The sequence below is a fragment of the Heteronotia binoei genome, chromosome 10 (genome assembly GCF_032191835.1).
Source record: "Heteronotia binoei isolate CCM8104 ecotype False Entrance Well chromosome 10, APGP_CSIRO_Hbin_v1, whole genome shotgun sequence".
Classification (NCBI taxonomy): domain Eukaryota; kingdom Metazoa; phylum Chordata; class Lepidosauria; order Squamata; family Gekkonidae; genus Heteronotia; species Heteronotia binoei.
In genome coordinates this window covers 15,883,185-15,906,881 of record NC_083232.1, presented here as the reverse complement: position 1 = coordinate 15,906,881, position 23,697 = coordinate 15,883,185, and the positions used below count along the sequence as shown (strand labels likewise).

At 47.3% G+C, this 23,697-nt stretch overlaps 1 protein-coding gene across 1 annotated transcript in view; it reads left to right on the top strand.

Moving 5' to 3' along the window:
* The window catches only part of WDR86 (WD repeat domain 86), a 42,901-nt gene that overhangs the window by 3,783 nt on the left and 15,421 nt on the right, over positions 1–23,697 (top strand). The window contains exons 2-3 of the mRNA XM_060248014.1: positions 6,703–6,844; positions 9,596–10,028. Of these exons, the coding sequence (XP_060103997.1) occupies positions 6,703–6,844; positions 9,596–10,028 (575 nt within the window). The remainder of the gene's footprint in view (positions 1–6,702; positions 6,845–9,595; positions 10,029–23,697) is intronic.

Here is a 23,697-nt window from a genome sequence, read left to right as displayed (position 1 = left end):
GATTGGCTACATCAGGGAGGTGTGGCCTAATATGCAAAGGATTTCCTGCTGAGTTCCACAGGAATTCCATACACCCCTGATGTAGCCAATCCTCCTGGAGCTTACAGTAGGCCCTGTAAGCTGGACGAGGATTGTCTACATCAGGGAGGAGTGGCCTAATATGCAAAGGATTTCCTGCTGAGTTCCACAGGAATACCATACACCCCTGATGTAGCCAATCCTCCTGGAGCTTACAGTAGGCCCTGTAAGAAGCGCCCTGTAAGCTCGACGAGGATTGGCTACATCAGGGAGGAGTGGCCTAATATGCATAGGATTTCCTGCTGAGTTCCACAGGAATTCCATACACCCCTGATGTAGCCAATCCTCCTGGAGCTTACAGTAGGCCCTGTAAGAAGCGCCCTGTAAGCTCCACGAGGATTGGCTACATCAGGGTGGTGTAACCTAATATGCAAAGGAGTTCCTGCAACAACAAAAAAGCCCTGGGAGAAACTATAAAGCAGGAATGGCCAAACTTGCTTAATGTAAGAGCCTCATAGAATAAACCTCAGATGTTTGAGAGCTGCAAGACGTGAATGTCAGATGTTTGAGAGCTGCAAGGAAGGAAGGCAAATCGATGGAGGAGGGGGGGAGGAGAGGTAGAAAGAAAGCAACTTTAACTTTTAATGCACTCTCCAAGCCACCATCTGCCTTGGCTTGGAGAAGTGATGTAAAGAGGCAAATGCCTTCTCCAAGTCAGCTAATGGGGTGGTGGGGCTTCAAGAGAAAATGGAGACGTTGGAGGGTGGACTCTGTGGCATTGTGCCCCACTGAGGTCCTCCCCAGGCTCCACCCCCAAATCTCCAGGAGTTTCCCAGTCTGAAGCTGGCAACCCTACTCCCCCTACCCTTAGTGGCCCCCGGGCAACCTTAGACTTGCCCCAAATGAGTGGCCAATCGCATCTGTTTGTTTTTGTTCATTCCTTGGAACAAGACACAGCAAATCTTTCCTATGCTTTGCTGCATGGTTTAGCTTTTCACTGACAATGTAATTTTATTTTTTGTCCTCCCGGAGTTCCTTGATACCTCAGTTAGTCAAAAGAATCCGTTTAGTTGAACAACATGAGTTTCTGCAGCTGAATAAACAGCCCCCCCCCTCCCCCAGCCGATAAAAACCACTTAAGTGCGAGCTGGCAGATTGTTTTCCATCTACCAGAATGAGAGATACCACTTTAAATATGATTCGCATAGACTGACCTCAAGGCGACTGAGGAATGTGGAGGCCTGCACTGAAGGAAAACCTGTTAAACAAGAAGTTTGTGGATTGGTGGGCTTCGATTATCAAAACAAAGAAAGGGCTTCTGTGCTTGAGTCAGAAAACGCTCAGATTTCCAAAGTGTAGATCGTTAAGAGCTCTCATGTGTAGACTGCTTTCTTATCCCACAAACGGAGAATGAGAAATTCAGTATTAAACCATCCAAGGATTCTGTCCCTATCAGAGTTTAGTCAGGCCTCTGAACTCAGTTGGACATTGGAGGGATGTATAAGATTCACCTGCTTGCATGGTAGTTTTGGAGTGGAGTGGTGCGTTTACAGGAGGTACTAGGGGAAATATACAGGTGAAAGCAGGTGCCCCTGTGAACACTTAATACCTGTTTCTTAGCAGAATTTAGGACATTTCTACTCCACGAGCTTGAAACTGGCTGAATAGCTTTTTTGCTAAGTCCTGGCTAGCTTGATTTCATCAGATCTTAGAAGCTAAGGAAGGTCAGCCCTGGTTACGGCTGTCAGACCCCTGGGCCGGGCAGGGGTTCCCCCACCCTGGAGGTCCCCAACCCGCTGGCCCACATTGGAACCTCCCCCAACATCGCCGGTGCAATGATGTCACCCGGAAGTGACAGCATTGTGCCAGTGATGCAGCACACTCTAGGCATTTTTCGGGGGAACTCTATGGTTTTCCCGGACGCTCTAGCAATTTGGGAGGGAATACTCTATGGTACAATAGTTATCATAGAATTTTTACCTGGTTGGTACTTGGTTGGGAGACCACCAAGGAAGTCCAGGGTTGCTACGCAGAGGGAGGCAGTGGCTTGCCTTACATCATCAGAGCTCAGAAGCTAAACAGAATTGGCTTAAGTTAGTGGTTGGATGGGAGACTACCAAGGAAGTGGAGGGTTGCAGACAATGGCAAATCTCCTCTATTCTGCTCTTGTCTTGAAAACCCCACAGGGTCTGTTGGAGCAAGAATCTACATAAACCCAGTCTGACAGCCACAGTATGACAGCTGGTGATCTAGCTGCCAGGCTAGGTCACAGTGACCTGATCAGCAGACCGGCTTGAGCCGGCAGAAGCCAAGTGATGCAATCTGCTGAGTCAGCATGGCCAGGATTGGCTGCTTGGACTATATATGATCTGTGTGTGCATCACACAGGTCTCTCCCTGTGAGATGGTGGTTAGGCGAAGCACTTTGTCCGTGGAGGTGATATTGTATAGACTGCACAAGAGAGCACTTGTTGTGTATATATGTTAATACACCTTTTGGCACTAGTTGCACGTGTAAGCCTGATTTTCTTTCCTGAAGCCCTGTGTCGGGCGAGTCATCTCCCTCACTCTGCTACTCCCGCTCCGACAGGGTTATGGGCCCAGGGCGGTTCCGCTGCGCGGAGGAGAGAGTTGAGAGTTGAGCTGACTGTGAGGTTGGAAAGAGCCGGAGGCGAGGAACGCCGGTGAAGGCCACAGAAGCACCACCGTTCTCTGTTTGAGAGCCAGAGGGACGTCGGCAGCCAGCCGTGAGGAGGAGTCGGCACGATGGCTCAGCAACAGCTTGGAGTAGCCGTTGAGAAGCTCACCTCAGCCAACTACGCGGTGTGGAGCCTGAGAATGCAACACTACCTCAAGCGTGAAGGGCAATGGCTGTTCGTGAGTAACCCCCCTGCTGACTTATCTCCTGCCGAGACTGTGTTGTCGGATAAGGCACTGGCCAACATAGTGCTATCTATAGGAGATGACCAGCTGGTTTATGTGCGAGGGAAGGACACTCCCAAGGCTGCCTGGGACGCGTTGAGTGCGGTGCATGTTAGCACCACTGCTGGTTCCCTCATGGCCTTGACAAGGAGGATGTTCCGCACCGTTATGCCGGCTGGAGGGTGTGTGAAAGATCACATCAAACGGCTAACGGACTGTTTCGTTGAGCTGGAGGCAAGAGGCAAGACTGTAGCTCCAGACGACAGAGTGTACATTTTGCTGTCGTCGTTGCCACCTGAGTACACTCCCCTGATAACTTCTCTGGAGACGGTGGACGTAGCGACCCTGACCATGGAATACGTCTGTGCCCACCTGCTTGACTTCCAAGAGAGAATTGCGGCCGTGAGCTGTCCGGGGGTGTCGGCCGGGCAGCGTGCTGTTATCGGTGTGTCCGGGAAGACAGCCAAGAATGAGCCAGCTTTTGCTGCTGGCAGGCGTCCGAAGGTGGAGGAAGTGGAGCCGACTGCGTTTGCAGTCCGTCGCTGCTATGGATGCGGGTCGTCGCAGCACCTGCTCCGAGCTTGCCCTGAGAGGGAGAAGAGGCGGGGGCGTGTGCGGCGAGAGCGGAGGACCGCCAGCCCGTGTGAGGAAGCAACCCGGCTGGTCACGTCTGCAGTAGAGAGCACAGGGTCTGCTTGGATTTTAGACTCCGGGGCAACGAGCCATCTCTGCTGCGAGAAGGAGTTGTTGAAAAACATTGACAGTCCTGAGCATAAGTATGTGAGATTGGCTGATGGGACCACTGCCAATTCTGTTTGCTCAGGCAATGTGGAATTTCCTGCACTGAAATGTATGTTGCAAAATGTGTTGTATGTACCCTCACTGCAGTCTAACCTGTTGAGTGTTAGCACACTGTTTGACCAGGGATACCAGGTGAGATTTGAGAAAACCTGCTGCAAAATCCTGGGAGGTGGGGGAAAGTTGCTTGTGACAGGAAAGAGGGAAGGTAAACTGTATGTGGTCCAGAGTGATTGTGCCCAGGTGGCTCAGGTGTCGAATGAGCCTGTGCACAATAATTGTATACATTTGCTCCATAGGAGACTTGGGCACTGCGGATTTAGGGCGTTAAAGAAAACCCTGGAGCTTGTGCCTAGTTTGAAAGTAAATCCTTGCAAATGTTACTTGGATTGCCAGGTCTGCAAGAAGACCAAAAGCAAGGCGTGTGCTGTTGCTAAAGAAAGCTCAAGGGAAAGCACACGAGCCCTGGAACTAGTCCATTTAGACGTTATTGGCCCATTGCCAAAGAGTCTGTCGGGGAGGAGATACTGCTTGGTGGCCACCGACGACCACACGAGGTACGCGTGGGTTTTCACCATGGTGCATAAGTCTGAGGTGTATAAGACATTCACCAAGTGGGTCAAAGCAGTGGAGAGACAATTAGGGGTTAATCTCCTAGCTGTACAAACCGACAGAGGGGGGGAATTCTTATCTAACCAGATGAAACGTTGGCTGGAGAACAAGGGCATTGCCCACCGTCTGACGAACCCGGCAACGCCCCGAGAAAATGGGCATGGGGCTGTATTGCAGAATGTGATGTATTGCATGTTAGAGGATGCACAACTGCCAATGACCTATTGGGCAGAAACCATACATGCAGCTGTTTTTTTGCAAAATAGGGTTTGGTGTAATACTGTGAAAAATGTGCCTTACAGGTTACTGTTGAACAAGACCCCAGATTTGAGTTCTTTAAAAGTCTTTGGGTCACGGGCTCGGGTTGGCATCCACTCCACGAGTAGCGGGGAGGGGGATGTCCGGGCAGAGAGCCTAATTTTTCTGGGCTACAAGCCAAGGGCCAGGTGTTATCGTTTCTGCAATAGCAAAAGCAAGATAACACTTAGTAAGAGTGCCCAGTTCAATGAAGAAAGCAGCTGGCCAAGGTTGCACTCCTTGCAGAAACAATTTGTCCTGCTGCCAAGTAGCGATAACGATGTTGGAGCGCAGCCCAGAACTCCAGCCCAGGAGGTGGCACCCAGTGGGGCTGGAGAAGGTGAGCCGAATGCTGGCACAGAGCCCGACGAGCAGAGTCAGGAGGCAGAGCCTCAAATGCAGGAACTGGAGGTAAAGTGTGAGAGTCAGGAGGTTCAACACCCAATTACAGGGGCAGAGCAACCAGCCCAGGAGGTGGGAACAGAGCAACCCGAAGAAGACAAAGCTGGTCCAAGCACAGGGCCACGGGTGTCTGCCAGGTCCACCAAAGGCCAACGTCCCGCTAGGTACAAGTGTCCCTATGTCACTCTGACTGTCAATCCAGACCCACCCGGATTTGAGGAAATGTTAAAAGAAAAGGCTAAGAAATGGAAAGCCTGGGTGGCAGAGTGCGAGGCAAGGGAGAAGGAGGCTGAAGCCAAGCGTCTGAAAGAGCTGGCTGAACAGGAACACGATGATGTGTTTTACAATCATGATGAGTTCCTGAACGAATTCCGGAAAGGGTTCCGAGCTACGTAAATATGAACTGTAATGTTGCTGGTGGACATGTATGTAAACTGTGTAAAGTGTTTTGGTGCACTGGGTTTAAATAGATTAGGAGGTGTGTTGGAGCAAGAATCTACATAAACCCAGTCTGACAGCCACAGTATGACAGCTGGTGATCTAGCTGCCAGGCTAGGTCACAGTGACCTGATCAGCAGACCGGCTTGAGCCGGCAGAAGCCAAGTGATGCAATCTGCTGAGTCAGCATGGCCAGGATTGGCTGCTTGGACTATATATGATCTGTGTGTGCATCACACAGGTCTCTCCCTGTGAGATGGTGGTTAGGCGAAGCACTTTGTCCGTGGAGGTGATATTGTATAGACTGCACAAGAGAGCACTTGTTGTGTATATATGTTAATACACCTTTTGGCACTAGTTGCACGTGTAAGCCTGATTTTCTTTCCTGAAGCCCTGTGTCGGGCGAGTCATCTCCCTCACTCTGCTACTCCCGCTCCGACAGGGTCATCATAAATTGACTGTCCTTTCTACCACTGATAGCTCCCCCCCCCCCCACACCCTTGGGAACTGTAGGTTTGTGAACAAGATACTCTGCCCATAAGGAACTTCACAAGAACCCACTGAGGTACATTCTGACATTTAACATGGTATATAACACTGGTCTAACATTGTAATGACTAAGAGGTCCTTTAAGAACAGAAGAGAAGCCATGTTGGATCAGGCCAATGGTCCATCCAGTCCAACACTCTGTGTCACACAGCGGCCAAAAAAAGCAAGTGCCATTAGGAGGTCCGTCAGCGGGGCCAGGACACTAGAAGCCCTCCCACTGTGCCCCCCAAGCGCAAAGAAGACAGAGCATCACTGCCCCAGATAGAGAGTTTCATCTATACTCTGTTACTAATAGCCACTGATGGACCTCTGCTCCATATGTTTATCCAATTCTCTCTTGAAGCCGTCTATGTTTGTAGCTCCCACCACTAACTGTGGCAGTGAATTCCACATGTTAATCACCCTTTGGGTGAAGAAGTACTTCCTTTTATCCATTCTAACCCGACTGCTCAGCAATTTCATTGAGTGCCCGCAAGTTGTTGTATTGTGAGAAAGGGAGAAAAGTGTGTCTTTCTCTACTTTCTCTACCCCATGCATAATCTTGTAAACCTTTCTGTGTTCTAAGTTGTCATCTGACTTAAAACTGAAAAGGCCCAGCCACATCAATACACTTTTTAAAAAAAAGTTCTCACCATGTTGTTTTCACTGATTTGTGTACTGATTGTAGGGCACGAAAGCTACATCACTTTTTGCCACCTGGAAAATGAAGCAGCCTTCACGTGTAGTGCGGATCACACCATTCGGAAGTGGGATGTAATAACTGGCCAGTGCCTGGCAGTTTACCGAGGGCACACATCCATTGTGAACAGGTAAGCAGAACCAAGGCTTTATAAATTCGGGCTCTGCGGGGCGTGTTTCAGTTGTGCAGAGCCAGCAAAACAGAGCTGTTCCACGAGCAGATGGATGAAAAAGGCATTTATCTCTTTAAATCACTTCTCTGCCAAGCCAGCTGGCGGCTTGGAGAATGCATTTAGAGTTAAAGTTACTTTCTTTCCACTTCTCCCTCCCCATTTATTTGCCTCCCTCCCTCCCTCTCTACACCTGACATTCGTGTCTTGTGGTTCTCAAACAGCTGACGTTTATTCTATGTGGCTCTTATATTAAGCAAGTTTGGCCACCCCTGGCATAGAGGGAGCGCTGGATACAGCTAGAGGTGTTTTATGTTTTTTTTTAAAGTTTTAGAAATCTGCCTCACTGTTGATTACCCCCCCCCCCACACACACACAGGGAAGCTTCAAGCCAGGTGCTGCAAGAGGGTTGCCGAGTCCCTTCTGCTCTCTGGCGGGGGGCTTTTGTGTGCACGCAACACAATGACGTCACCCGGAAGTGACGTCATCGTGCTGGTGATGGCTCTCGTGGCCGCTCTAGGCGTTTCCAGGAAAACTCTGTGGTTTTCCCAGACACTCTAGTCATTTGGGACGGGGAAATGCTATGGTACTTATTGTACCATAGAATTTCCCCTCCCAGATGGCTAGAGTGTCCGGGAAAACCATAGAGTTTTCCCAGAAATGCCTAGAGCAGCTGCCACGCCAGCGCAATGATGTCACTTCCGGGTGATGTCATTGCACTGATGATGTCGGGGGCGGTTCCCCCCACTGGCCCGATGTTCCCCCGCCCAGACCGGGGGCTTGGCAGCCCTAACCTGCACATTGCAAGAACTCGTGGGCATTCGATGAAATTGCTGAGCAGACAGGTTAAAACGGATAAAAGGAAGTACTTCTTCACCCAAAGGGTGATTCACATGTGGAATTCACTGCCACAGGAGGTGGTGGCGGCCACAAGCATAGCCACCTTCAAGAGGGGTTTAGATAAAAATATGGAGCAGAGGTCCATCAGTGGCTATTAGTCACAGTGTGTGTATATATATATATATATATAAAAAATTTTTGCCACTGTGTGACACCAAGTGTTGGACTGGATGGGCCATTGGCCTGATCTAACATGGCTTCTCTTATGTTCTTATGCAGTCATAAGGAATAAGTGTCCCTTTCTGAGAGTCTGTGGCCAAAAGATATTTAAAACAGTAAACTTTATGGAAAAGCAATGACCTTGGCGGACTGTTAAGCCCAGGGTGGCCATTTGTATGCTTATCCTTGGGCTACTGCAACTTCATTAGGAGCTAGTCATCTCCAAGTTTCAGATATGCACTGAATTGAACTCTGACCACTTTCATCACTTGCTTACCATGTTGCTCAGGAGAAAGAGCTGCAAGAGAAGTCTCCTTGATATGTGGGCAAATGTATTTTTAACATTTATTTTAAGATTTATAACCTGCATTTCCTCATGGCTCAAGGTACCCCATGTACCCCAGAGAGCACTTTGGTCGGGGTCGCAAAATCTGCTCTTGATCCCCAGCATCAAGGAGGCCATGCTCAAGATGACCAGAGCCAGGGCCTTTTCTGTTGCGCCTCCTGCCTGGTGGAATGAGCTGCCGGAGGAGGTTAGGGCCCTGTGAGAGCTTCCATAGTTCCGCAGGTCCTGCAAAATGGCACTCTTCCGCCAGGCATTTTTGAATTAAAATCGACAACAACAGGAAAGCAGAAATTAATCCATCTGGCCCACCTTGAACATCATATTGTGATTGGGGATCTTTTTCTTATAGGACATCCAGCAGAAATACTTAAATAACAAAATTTTAACATTGATGGAGTTGGTAGTATCCGCCATCATTAATACATCAATATATTTTAATGTGAGATTAAATAGCACCTACTATTGTTTTATGTAAGTGTTTTATATGTTTTATTTATGATTTACTTGTATTTTTATCTTTTTTCTATTAATATTGGTCTTATGACCTTTTAATGTGAGCCGCCCTGAGCTTGCTTCGGTGGGGAGGGCGGGATACAAATCGAATAAATAAATAAGGTGGCTTATAAGTCACAGGTTAAAAAAAAATCACAATTTAAAACCAAACCCCAGACAGCCCTTCTGTTTGTCGTCGTGTCTGCAGGGATCTTTCAGGCAGCCACTAAATGGCAAATGGGTACATCCGTGCGATCATTGTTACTGACCATTAAGTTTGAGAGATTAGGATAAGTAGTCAGCCCTAGAATTTCTGCTACCCACTCGGTTAAACTGAAAATATAGGAGAGAAGTCCCTGGAAGAATGAGAGCTCGAAGCTACAAATTCAAGCAATTAGTCCAGTATATCTTGTGGGCTATTGTATTCAGTCCACGGTTCAATGTGTTGAAAAGATTGGAAGGCAGACTATGTACATGTTTAAGAGTTGAGAATTACAGATGCTATGAGAATAGGTTGAAGAAACTAAAAGACACTTGCGACCAGGGCTTTTTTTTTCGTAGCAGGAACTCTTTTGCATATTAGGCCACACACCCCTGATGTAGCCAATCCTCCAAGAGCTCACAGGGCTCTTAGTACAGAGCCTACCGTAAGCTCCAGGAGGATTGGCTACATCAGGGGTGTGTGGCCTAATATGCAAAGAAATTCCTGCTACAAAAAAAGCCCTGCTTGGGACAGAGAAAAGAAGATGGATGAATAGAAAAAAATGAGAAGGACATTTGACCCCAACTTACTTCCTCCCCCCAACCCCAAACAGGATCCTGGTTTCCAAAGATTACCTCTTCAGTGGCTCTTACGATCGAACCGCACGGTGCTGGAGCGTGGATAAAGAGAAGCCAATCCAGGAATTCCGGGGCCATCGGAACTGTGTCCTGACCTTGGCTCTCTACTCATCCAAAGATCTCCTGGAGGATTCCGAAGGGGAGGAGTCAGAGGAAGAGAAATTCAGCAAGGACTTCCTGGTGACAGGAAGCACCGACTGTACTGTCAAAGTCTGGTGGGTGTCCAGTGGGCGTTGCCACCAGACTCTGCTGGGACACACTGGAGCCATCCTATGTCTTATACTTGATGCTCCGAACAGGGAACTCTTTTCGGGCAGCACTGATTACACCATTCGGACGTGGAACATTGTGACCGGCGAGCAGCTGAGAGTGTTCAAAGAGCACCAAGGAGCCATTATTTGCCTGGAGGTGAGACTGAGAGAGATGATTTATTCCAAACAAGGCTTTTTTTGTAGCAGGGACTCCTTTGCATATTAGGCCACACCCCCTGATGTAGCCAATCCTCCTGGAGCTTACAGTAGGCCCTGTACCAGCGTTCCCTCTAAGCTGAGTTAGCGTGAGCTAGCTCACAGATTTTTAGCCTCCAGTTCACAGATTTTTGTCTTGGCTCAGGAGGGATGACCCCAGAGCACAATAATTTATGCAGTAGCTCACAACTTTAATTCCAGTAGCTCACAAAGTAGAATTTTTGATCACAAGACTCTGCAGCTTAAGGGGAACATTGCCCTGTACTAAGAGCCCTGTAAGGTCTTGGAGGATTGGCTACATCAGGGGTGTGTGGCCTAATATGCAAAGGAGCTCCTGCTACAAAAAGAAAAGGCTCTGATTCCAAAGAACGTGGGCCTAACAAAGCATTTTTGGGATGAAGGCCACACGGAGCCACAGTGGATTAGTGAAGGGGTTGTGGCTCAGTCCCGTGGCGCAGAGTGTTAAAGCTGCAGTACTGTAAGTTCTGCTCATGACCTGGGTTCGATCCCCAACGGAAGCTGGATTTTTAGGTAGCCGGCTTGAGGTTGACTCAGCCTTCCATCCTTCTTCGGAGTGGAGGGCGGGATATAAATCCAATATCTTCTTCTTCTTCTTCTTCTTCTTCCGAGGGCGGTAAAATGAGTACCCAGCTTGCTGGAGGGAAAGTGTAGATGACTGGGGAAGGCAATGGCAAACCACCCCGTAAAAAGTCTGCTGTGAAAACGTTGTGAAAGCAATGTCACCCCAGACTGATGCTTGCACAGGGGACCTTTCCTTTCCTTTGGTTCAGTGGTAGAATGTCTGCTTAGTATGCAGAAAGTCCCTGGTTCAATTCCGGGTATCTCCAGTTAAAAGGACTGGGTTGGAAGCAGTGTGAAGGACCTCTGCCTGAGACCCTGGAGAACCACTGCCAGTCCTGAGTAGACCATACTGACCTTGATAGACCAGTAGTTTGATTCAGTATAAAGCAGCTTCATGGGTTCCATGGAAGGACTTCTGTGGATGGCACAGGTGGGAAAACCACTGTCAGTGGAATCTGATGCGGAGTTACTCCAACCTAAGCCTCTTGCAGACTGGAGTAACTCTGCATAAAGAGAGCCAGTTTGGTGTAGTGGTTAAGTGCATGGACTCTTATCTGGGAGAATGGGGTTTGATTCCCCACTCCTCTGCTTGTAGCTGCTGGAATGGCCTTGGGTCAGCCATAGCTCTTGTAGGAGTTGTCCTTGAAAGGGCAGCCTCTGGGAGAGCTCTCTCAGTCCCACCTACCTCACAGGGTATCTGTTGTGGGGGAGGAAGATAAAGAAGATTGTGAGCCCTTCTGAGACTCTTTGGAGTGGAGGGCGGGATATAAATCCAGTATCTTCATCTACCTCACAGGGTGTCTGTTGTGGGGGAGGAAGATAAAGGAGATTGTGAGCCCCTCTGAGACTCTTCGGAGTGGAGGGCGGGATATAAATCCAGTATCTTCATCTACCTCACAGGGTGTCTGTTGTGGGGGGAGAAGATAAAGGAGATTGTCAGCCGCTCTGAGTCTCTGATTCAGAGAGAAGGGTGGGGTATAAATCTGCAATTCTTCTTTTTCTTATATAACGACAAAAGGAGGAACTTGATGAAGTAGGAAGACCACCTTCAATAAAAGTCCATAAAGTCCAATGGACTTTATCTCCTACTTCTTTGGTTTCTTATTTGAGGCTGGTTCCATTTATACCCCGCCCTCCACTCCGAAGAGTCTCAGAGCGGCTCACAATCTCCTTTACCTCCCTCTCCCACAACAGACACCCTTTGAGGTGGGTGGGGTTGAGAGGACTCTCACAGCAGCTGCCCTTTCAAGGACAACCTCTGCCAGAGCTATGGCTGACCCAAGGCCATTCCAGCAGGTGCAAGTGGAGGAGTGGGGAATCAAACCTGGTTCTCCCAGATAAGAGTCCTCACACTTCACCACTACACCAAACTGGCTGAACTGGGGGACGTACATGGACAATAAGGCACATTGGCTAGAATTGCTGCTATGAGAAGGAAATGGGAGAAGAACAGCCCTCCTCCTTCTTGGGAGCTTCCAACTCAGTAGCTATCTGTGTGCACACAGACTTTTGATTGGGAGCGAAGTTGCTATCAAATTCAGGACAAGGAACAGCTGGAGCGGGACTGACTTCTGCTTCCCAAAGGCCTTAAAATGCCTAAAGTCCAGTTCCAGTTTACCAGGGTGCCTGGAGGAGTTGGGCAGGTTTGTCTGCCAACAGACATCCCTGTGGGCAATAACTGCAATGATGCCGTGCACTTAATGGGGTATGGTAAATTATGGGGATGGGGAAAGAGCCTGCAGCTTTCCTGCATTATCTGTGGGCATAAATCTGAGTTGCTGGCAAGCTGTGACTTGCTGAGACGCTGGCGGGCAGAACCGTTAAATGCATCCGTGTCATTTTAATTTATTGTATTCCGCTGAGAAATGTCTCGGCTGGGGTGTTAATTTTGGCAGTGATCTGTGTTGGGAAGGAGGAGGCGAGATGCTCTTGAGTCCAGGTTTTTAAAAAATTAGCGTAGATAGGAACTTTAAAATGCAAAACCCAGCTCTGTGACCAGAATAATTTATAGTAATTAGACAGATTATTTCTTCTGTGGATGAATTCCAAATATGATTCCCCTCCCCCCCCCCCCCCCCCCGGAATTAGAAAAAACTGGAGTGAGATGGAGATGGAGGAGAAGATGGATGTAACTGGAACCAGGACATGGTTAGAAAGCATTTGGTTCGGTAGCCTTCATAAAGCTTGAGAAGGTTTGTGCTTTGAAGGAAGACATCGCGGGAACTTCACGCTTAGAATTCCATGACAGAAAGAAGCAGACAGTATGAATGTAATAAATGTGTAATATATTTAAAAAGTTAAAGGTAGTCCCCTGTGCAAGCACCAGTTGTTTCCAACACTGGGGTGCCATCGCATCACAACGTTTTCATGGCAGACTTTTTAACAGGGTGATTTGCCATTGCCTTCCCCAGAGTCCTGTGGCGCATAATGGTAAAGCTCCAGTACTGCAGCCAAACTCTCTGCTCACGACCTGAGTTTGATCTTATATTTACTCCTCACTTTTCTATAAAAACATATTCAGAAGTCGCTTGCAACAAGATTCCAGTAAAACAACTGCTTTGTGCATTGGCAGTCTCATAGCTATGGTGCAGTTTTTGCTTAATAAAAACTTCCCCCCAGTATCCTTCAGTGCTGGCCACATTTCTGGTTGTCACAGCAGGAGGAAACAATGGGTTGGATCCTGCAAATCTGAATGGCTAGGGGAGCAACTTTCCTCTGGCCCCTTGTGTCAGGCAAAGGCTGTTCGCACCAGAGATAAGCATGGGGTTGCCAACTCTGTGCTGGGAAATTCCTGGAGATTTGGGGGGGACATATCTGGGGAGGGGGGAGTTAGGGGAAGGGAAGAAGCCTGGTGCCTAAAAGGCTGAGAAGGGGGAAGGAGCCTGGAAAACTGAGGGAGGGAGGGAGTTCCTTAGGTGGGGTGCCACCACAGAGAAGGCCTTCACTTTGACATGATGAGGTTTGCAATGTGATGCTCAAAAGACTGTTCCAGTGGACAGTGTGTGGTTCAGAGCTGGCAGCTGTGATCTTTGTCCAGTGCGAGAGGCATATGATGAGTGTCTTGCTGACCATTTGTGTAGACTGCTACCTGTGTTAGTGTAGAGATAGTTGGAGAAAAGTCCAGTGGCACCTTAAAGTCAGAGCTCTAGGAAAGTTGAGCCTAAGCGGCTGACCCGTATACATATGAGAAGATTAGAATATTTCCAGGGCAATGAGAATTATTTATTTAGAAGAAGAAGAAGACTGCAGGTTTATACCCCGCCCTTCTCTGTGAATCAGAGACTCAGAGCGGCTTACAATCTCCTTTCCCTTCCTCCCCCACAACCAACACCCTGAGAGGGCTCTCACAGCAGCTGCCCTTTCAAGGACAACCTCTACCAGAGCTATGGCTGACCCAAGGCCATGCTAGCAGATGCAAGTGGAGGAGTGGGGAATCAAACCCGGTTCTCCCAGATAAGAGTCCGCGCACTTAACCACTACACCAAACTGGCTCTTATTACTTTTTTATCCCACCCGCTCCGCAAGTGGACTCAGGGCGGCTAACAATCAAATTCAGACATCTACAGTTACAATTTAAAAATGAAAAAAAAAATACAATTTAAAAGCATTTTATGGTGCTGTTCAACTTCAGTACAGGCGGGATTTTTCTTTCTTCCGGCAGTGATCCTATAACGATCATAGTTCCTCAGCGGTGTAGGGTGGTTCAGGTGTTGAAAGCCTGTCGAAATAATTCAGTTTTGCAGACCCTGTGGAATTGAGAAGGATCCCGCAGGGCCCTTATGGCCTCCAGGAGGGCATTCCACATTTCTGGTGCTGCCACTGAGAAGGCCCTAGCCCGTGAAGAACATAGTCTGGCCTCCCTTGGTCTGGGGGTAGCTAGTGAGTTTTGTGTCCCTGAACACAGTGTTCTCTGGGAAACATGCGGAGAAAGGCAGTCCCATAGATAGGCAGGCCCCCGACCATAGAGGGCCTTAAAGGTCAATACTAAGTTGTCTTCTGCAGCTGTGGGCTGCAGGGTCTGTTAAGTTGGTTGTAGATCTTTGCTGGTGGCGCAGAGAAGCAGGGAAAAGGATGCCAGGGTATATACAGAACATGCTGTGTCAACAGCTCTGAATTTCCTGAAGCGCTTCATTATTTCCCTGAACTTGGGGGGAGGATGGGGGGGTGGGAATGGCCACAGCCCTGCAATCCACGCTTTGCATGCAGCAAATCCCAGCTCAATAAAGAACGCTTCTGAAAATGATCAGAGTACCAGCCCCAGGAAAGCCCTTGCCTGGGCCCCAGTCGGAGTAGACAGTGTGGGGGCTAGATTGACTAATAGTCAGACTTGGCTTATGAGAGAGAATGTCTACATACATGTGCGTGAGACGGTGGAGGGTGGGAATGAGGCCTGATTCTTGATACCTGCGTGGCGTAAGAGACATTGGGAAATGTGTGAGTTACTCCATGTGGAAAGCAACTCTTGACTGGGCATGGCAGTCCTATCCATGCCAGAGAAATGCCTGCCCCCGTCCAGGTTTGTGTAATTACCGAAAAAAAGGCCACCCAAATGCTTGCGGAGGGAGATGGTCTGTCCACTCCAGTACCAGGTGCTGTACACCACGCTAAGGAAGATAATCAGAAAATTTTTGTTTGCTTGTTTCACTTATTTAGCAGTTTTGAATCTCGTCTTTCAGTGCAGAACTCTGAAGGTGGGGAGTGCTAATTTTTTTTGAAAGGGTTGTATTTTCTGTGTGTGTCTGCCTCTGGAAGTCTTGGCAGCCTCTAGTGACTGACCCCTACTGTGGGCATGGAGAATATTTAGAGAGGTAGCTGAATAAAGCCTGGCCCCCACCCTTCCAACTTCTGGTATTCCAAGGAGGTCTCCCAGCCCAAGTATTTGCCAGAGTCTACCCTGCTTAGCTTCCGAGATGTGATGAGATCAGGCTTGCCTGGGCTAGCCAGATCAGGGCGAAGGTGGGAAACAATAATTAAAACTAACAAAATGCAATACGAGAATAATAGAAGAAGGAAGATGATATTGGATTTATATCCCGCTCTGTACTCTGAATCTCAGCGTCTCAGAGCAGTCACAATCTCCTTGACCCCCACCAACAGACACCCAGTGAGGTAGGCGGGGATGAGAGAGCTCTCACAGCAGCTGCCCTTTCAAGGACAACTCCTATGAAAGCTATGGCTGACCCAAGGCCATTCCAGTAGCTGCAAGTGGAGGAGTGGGGAATCAAACTGTTTCTCACAGATAAGAGTCTGCGCACTTAACCACTGCACCAAACTGGCTCTCAATAGAACCAAAGATGAATAACTCTGTACTGCTGCCAGTGGAATCATGTAATATATTAAAATATATTAAGAACAAAAAGACTGTAGAAAAAAAAGTCTAGAAATGCCAGCATCTCAAATCTGGAAAACTTCGGAACCAACAAATTCCACAGTCTGAGGGCAGCTACAGAAAAAGCCTTCATTGCAGTGGCTAGACAGGAGAATAACGGAAAGATTCTTGGATATACTCCGTTAAGTATCTTGCATCTAGACTACCTGGAGGTTAACCAGGAGGCATATAAACAACTAGTGGAGCTGATACCTAATTTGATATTATAAACTGCCCCCTGCTAGTACCAGAAATCTGTTTTCTGGAGAAACTGAAATGCTGTAATCTAGCAGTTTCCAAATAGCCTTCAAGGGAAGCCCCTTATGAAGCAAACTTGTGGTAGGCTAGCTAGAATGCTACCAGAGCATGTCCTGCAGTGACCATCTCTATCTTCCAAGAAAAAGGTGTTGGGTGTATATGCCAGAGTGCTAGGCTTGGGTGTGAGAAATCCAGGTGGAACTCGCTGCTCTGTTACAGAAATCACTGGGCGGTGCTGAGAAAGTTATTGATCTGGTCAGGGGTGGAATTCTAGCAGGAGTGCCTTTGCATATTAGGCCACACCCCCTGATGTAGCCAATCCTCCAAAAGCTTACAAAAAAAGAACCTTTTAAGCTCTTGGAGGATTGGCTACATCAGGGGTGTGTGGCCTAATATGCAAAGGAGCTCCTGTTAGAATTCCACCCCTGGATCTGGTTCACACACACAAGCAACACCAAGCAATGACTTCTTGGGTTTGAATGAGATTTCATGGATCAGACAACACAGGCAGAACTTTCTTTAGCTGCACTTAGAGTCTTTGCTTTTTCACTTCAGCCACTGTGCGTTGTACCGAGTCATGACGTTGTTGAGTAACATGCATTCCTGGGTGAAACGGCCCCTAGGTTATCCTATAAGAATGATCTCAAAGGTTGTTGTGGGAACAGAAAGATTCTCTGACTTCCTTGGGTGAAGACTGAGAATAACAGATAATCAAACTTTGCTGACTGCACCTTTTGCAGAGAAGTTTGACACGTGGATCCAAACCTCTTTACACTCCCGGAAAACTTTCTTACTTTTCTCATGTGGGTGACTACCTGCAAAGCTAAAGAAATGAGTGGGATCTTTCCCCATTAACCATTAATTGTTGCTGTTTTCCTATGGGGGAAAGGAGTAATAAGCTTGCCATCCTTCAGGTGGGGCCTGGAGATTTCGTGGTATTGCATCTGATCACCAGAGATCAGCTCTCCTGGAGGAAAAGACTGCATTGAACGGTAGAGTAGATGGTAGAGCATCTGCTTAGCATGCAGTAGGTCCCAGGTTCAATCTCAGGTTAAAAGGACCAAGCAGTAGGCGACGTGAAAGACCTCTGCCTGAGATCCTGGAGAGCAGCTGCCAGTCTGAGTAGATAATACTGACCTTAGATGGACCGATGGTCTGATTCAGTATGAGGCAGCTGCATGTGTTCATTACACCCTTCTTGGAAGAGAGGAATGGAAAAGGCAGGGTGCACTCTGGTAGCCTTCTGGCTAGACTACTATAATTTGCTTCATAAGAGGCTTCCCTTGAAGACTATCTGGAAATTTTGATTGACAGCAGCATTTCAGTTTTTCCAGAGAGCAGATTGTTGGTGCTAGCTGTAGGGAGCGTACAATATCTCATCCCAGATTGAGCTTTAATGAGGTTGAGTTTGGGGAGTGGGGAACCTCAGTGCAGGGTGTGATGTCGTAGAATCCACCCTCCAAAGCAGCCATTTTCTCTGGGGGAACTGATATCTGTAGTCTGGAGAACTTCTCATTCCAGGAGATGCCTTTGCTTCAGGGATATTTCTCAACTGCCGTTAATGAAGGTGTTCAAAACCTAGATGAGATCCAAACATGTTCCCCAGTCTGCTGCGTTCAGAGGGGAACATGTTGCCAGTCATGAGACACTAGCAACACATGTTCCCTTCTCAGTGCAGGAGATTGTAGGATGTGTTTGGACCTCATCTCGGCTTTGAACACCTTCATCTCTCTCTCTCTCTCGGCTTGACTTCGCGAACGAAGATTTAAGAAGGGTGCAGTAGTCCACGTCTGCTGCAGGCTCGCTGGTGGCTGACAAGACCAATGCGGGACAGGCAGGTCCGGCCACAGTGGCTGCAGGGAAAAGTCTGAGTTGGGGTTGGTGCTGTAGCAGTGCGATTCTTCCTCAATCTCCTTTTGTCCTCAAGACCAGCTATGCGTGCGTTCTCAAAGGAAGAGACAGCCTGGTGGATGGTGTGCCTCCATGCTTTGCGATCTGAGGCTAGGTCAGACCACTGGTGATGGTTAATGCAACAGGTACCATCATAACACCTTCATAAACAGAGGCTGGATGGCCATCTGACAGCAATGCGGATCCTATGGATTTTTTGAAGTGGGTAGCATTTGTGAGTTTCCTGCATTGTGCAGGGGGTTAGACTAGATAACCCTGGAGGTCCCTTCCAGCTCTATGATTCTATAACGATGATTGAGGAATGTCCCTGAAGCAAAGGTACCTCCCTCCCTTTCTCAGGGACATTTGGGGTTTAGCTCAAACGCGAGAGCCCAGGCAGTTAACCAGGAAGTCTTGCTGCTGGAGGTAGGAGTCTGGTTGTAATCTCTGCTTTCTGTGTTCTGCCTTGCTTTCCTCCAGCAGCCAGAATGCACAAAGCCTCTTCCAGAGCTAGCCAAGACAAACACAGAAACAAATCCATAGCTGCTTCTTCAAGCCACAGGAAGATTAAAGTGGGGAATTGTGTCTTCCCCAGTCATTTTTTTTTTAAACCTAACCATTTTTTGGGATTTGTGTATGTTTGGGAAAGCTGTGGGAGAGAAAAGGAGTACCCCCCCCCAATTCCTTCCCGCTCTTCTTGCTGAAATCACGGAAAATTAATCTCCGCTTCTGTTGATGTCTGCCCAATGAGAGAAATTAAAAGCCCGCTTTGCTGTGATTTGCCCATTTTGTTTTATCCCGGCAGGAGTGGAGCAAAAAATCTCCTGTAGGCTTTCTTCTAATGCCCTTGGTAGGAGCCTCTAGATATAGGATACCTTTAAGCCGAAGGCTACGGTTGTTTTTTCCATTCCGTGAGCCAAATGAATGTTGTGGGAGGTTGTACGAAACATGTTAAAAAGGGGAGAAAAATAGTGGAGCTCTGGAAACAACGGGGTGGGGGGAAACCCGCAGGAAATTGATGGGGTTTTGTGATTATGAAAGCTTTTTTTAAAAAAAAAATGTATGATTACACAAGAAAAGATTTTGCTTAAAGCAGTAACAATAACCAGGAGTAACGGGTAATGCAAAACCTTGCTAAGGAGATTTTTAGCGGATAGAGTTTAGCAACACTTCATAATGGGTTCAGATCACCAGAATGCATCTGCTCAGGTTTCTTCAGCCTGAACGGGATTGCTTTCATCCTTCCAGGTTTACGCAAGGTTGCCAAACTCCAGGTGAGGCCTTGATGGCTTCAAGAGGAGATTGGATAAGCATCTGGAGCAGAGGTCTATCAGTGGCTATCAGCCACAGTGTATTGTTGGAACTCTCTGTCTGGGGCAGTGATGCTCTGTATTCTTGGGAGGGGCAACAGTGTGAGCACTTCTAGTGTCCTGGCCCCATTGGCGAGGGTTTTTTTGGCCACTGTGTGACACAGAGTGTTGGACTGAATGGGCCATTGGCCTGATCCAACATGGCTTCTCTTACAGAATCATAGAGTTGGAAGGGACCTCTAGGGCCATCTAGTCCAACCACCTGCACAATGCAGGAAACTCACAAACACCTCCCCCTAAATTCACAGGATCCTCATTGCTGTCAGATGGCCATCTAGCCTCTGTTTAAAAACCTCCAAGGAAGGAGAGCCCACCACTTCCCGAGGAAGCCTATTCCACTGATGAATTGCTCTAATGGTCAGGAAGTCCTTCCTAATGTAGAGCCAGAAACTCTTTCGATTTAATTTCAACCCATTGGTTTTGGTCCTACCTTCCGGGGCCACAGAAAACAATTCCACACCATCCTCTATATGACAGTCCTTCAGGTACTTGAAGATGATAATCATATCACCTCTCAGCTGCCTCCTCTCCAGGCTAAACATGCCCAGCTCCTTCAATCTTTCCTCATAGGACTCGGTCTCCAGACCACTCACCTTTGTCGCCCTCCTCTTTGTTGCCCTCCTCTGGACCCGTTCCAGCTTGTCTATATCCTTCATAAAATGTGGTGCCCAAAACTGAACACATTACTCCAGGTGAGGTCTTGCCAGAGCAGAGTAAAGCGATACCATCACATCACGTGATATGAACACTATACTTCTGTTGATGCAGCCCAAAATTGCATTTGCCTTTTTAGCCACCGCATCACACTGTTGACTCATGTTCAGTGTATGATCCACTAAGACCCCTAGATCCTTTTCACACATACTACTGCTAAGACAAGCCTCCCCCATTCTATAACCATGCATTGGATTTTTCCTACCTAAATGCAGAATTTTACATTTATACCTGTTAAAATTCATTTTATTGGTTTTAGCCCAGTTTTCCAGCCTGTCAAGATCATCCTGTATCCTGTTTCTGTCGTCTTCTGTGTTTGCAACCCCTCCCAATTTCGTATTTAATAAGCTTTCCCTCTATTCCTTCATCCAAATCATTGATAAAGATGTTGAACAAAACAGGTCCCAGGACAGATCCTTGAGGCACTCCACTGGTCACTCCTCTCTCAAGAGGATGAGGAACCATTCACAAGCACTCTTTGGGTGCGATCTGTCAACCAGTTACAGATCCACCTAATGGTAACAGGATCCAAACCACATTTTACCAACTTGTCAATAAGGATAGTATGTGGAACCTTATCAAAAGCCTCACTGAAATAAAGATAAACGACATCTACAGCATTCCCCTGATCCAGCAAGATAGTCACTTTCTCAAAAAAAGAGATCAGGTTAGTCTGACATGACTTGTTCTTGAGAAAACCATGCTGGCTCTTAGTAATCACATCCATTCTTTCTAAATGTTCCAGGACCGACTGTTTGATGATTTGTTCTAAAACTTTTCCAGGTATAGACATAAAGCTGACAGGTCAGTAGTTACCCGTATCCTCTTTTTTCCCCTTCTTGAAGATGGGGACAACGTTCCCCCACCTCCAATCTTCCAGCACCTCTCCTGTTCTCCAAGAATTCTAAAAAATAATAGCCAGAGGCTCAGAAATTACATCTGCAAGCTCTTTTAGAACCCTTGGATGCAATTCATCTGGCCCTGAGGACTTAGTTTCATTTAAAGAAGCTAGGTGTTTATGTACTACCCCTATGCTGATCCTAGGTTGGAACTTCATACCCTCCTTATATGTTCTGTTTTTGCCATGTTGAGCACCGTTTCCCTCAGAAGAGAAGACTGAGGAAAAGTAGGAATTGAGCCGTTCCACCATCTCTTCATTACCTGTTACAATTTCACTTTCTTGCCCTCGCAATGGGCCTACCATGTCCTTGCTCTTTTTCTTACTCTGAACATAAGAAAAGAACCTTTTTTGTTGTTTTTAGCATCTTTGACCATCCTAAGCTCTACAAGCATTGGTGATTTATTTATATTCATCCTTGGTTATAAGGCCCTCCTTTCAATTCCTAAAGGAGTCTTTTTTATTTCTCAAGTCTTTAGAGAGCTGTCCATGGAGCCACTTTGGCTTCTTTAGGCTTTTTCCATTTTTTCTTCTCATAGGAATCATCTGTGATTGGACTTTCAGTATTTTGCTTTTAAGAAACTCCCACCCCTCTTGAACCCCCTTCTTCCTAAGTATTTCTGACCATGGGATTTTACCCAGCATAGTTCTAAGTTTATCAAAATTTGCCTTTCTGAAGTCCAGCCTATAAGTCTGACTATGTATAGCTTTCCCCTTCCCTAAGACTGTGATTTCCAAAATGACATGGTCACTACTGCCCAGAGTGCTCACAATTTCCACTTCTTCAATCAATTCTTCCTTGTTGGTGAGAATCAAATCAAGACAGCAGATCCCCTTGTTTCCTTCTTCACTTTCTGGAAAAAGAAGCTGTCAGCAAGACAGGAATCTATTTGGCTTTTCATTTTTAGCAGAGTTGGACTTCCAACAGATGTCTTTGTAATTGAAATCTCCCATGATCATTGTATCCCTTTCTCTTGGAGAACTTTGCAATCTGCTGTAGAAGTATCTCATCCAAGTCCTCTGCCTGACTTGGTGGTTTATAGCAGACCCCCACAGTGATATCACTGTTATTTCTTAATCCTTTTATTTTTACCCAGAGACTCTCAACTGAGCTGCCATGCTCCGATTCACATATTTCCTCACAAGTATATACCTCCTCCTACTGCTAAGCCTCCGCCCTTTCTCATTTGCCTGTCCCTTTTAAATAAGTTATACCCCTGAATCATAATATTTCAGTTGTGAGTGTCATCCCACCACATTTCAGTAAGGCCTATTTTGTCATAGTCTCATTCCTTTATTGGGACTTCCAATTTCTCCTGTTTGTTTCCCATACTCTGTGCATTAGTGTAGAGACATCGGAATCCACGTTTTATGCATCCTGAGGGTTTGGTTTCCGTACAAGCCTGCAAACTAACATTACCTAGCGTATGCACCACTCCCTGCAAATCTTTAATGTTCTTTTCCCCAGTTTCTAGCATCATATGAGGCTTTGAATTATTGTGTCGCTCCCCCATACATTTCAGTTTAAAGCCCTCCTTATTAGGTTAGCAAGGCTGTTATCAAACACCCTTTTTCCTACCACCGTAAAGTGCGAACCATCTCCCAATAGAAGACCACCATCTCGAAAGCATAAGCCATGGTCCAGAAATCCGAATATTTCCTGACGACACAATCGACGTAGCCAGTCGTTTATTTGAAGTATTCTTCTTTCTCATCCTAAGCCACGACCTTCAACAGGAAGCACTGACGAGAACACAGCCCGTGCGCCCAGCTCCTTCACCACATAGTCTTTTCTAATACGTTCCCTTTGGGGAGGGACGGTTGCTCAGTAGTAGAGCATCTGCTTGGGAAGCAAAAGGTCCCAGGATCAATCCCTGGTATCTCCAAAAAAGGGTCCAGGCAAATAGGTGTGAAAAGCCTCAGCTTGAGACCCTGGAGAGCCGCTGCCAGTCTGAGAAGACAATACTGACTTTGATGGACCAAAGGTCTGATTCAGTATAAGGCAGCTTCATATGTTCATATGTTCAGGGCTATGACGGACAGTATTGTTCGTTCCCACGTGGATCAGCACAAAAGGATAATAATCCGTGGGCTTGATAAGTCTTCCAGTCCTTTCTGTCAAATGCTGGATGTGTGCACCCGGCAGACAGCAGACCTCTCGGGATGACAAGTCCGGTCAGCACACTTTGAGCTCCACCCTTCTGAGCAAGGAGTCTCCAATCACCACCACCTTCCTCTTCCTATATTGGGGAGCAGAAACTCCAGGCTTCTTATCCACAGGATCTTGAGAAACTTTCTTCAAGCTTCGTGGAGGCTGGGGAAGTAGGCCTTGTTCCAATGGTTCAAAATCAGTTACTGTGGGGAGATCCTGGAACCTATTGCTGAGCAGCAGGGGCTCAGAACATCTCCTGATTTTCTTTCTCCTTCGGGTTACATTTTTGCAGGAACCCTCCTCCTGTGTTGGGTTCTTTTCTGAGATACCATTTCCTCTCCCTCCTCTTGTCCTTTCAAGAGCGCCTCACGCGTTTCA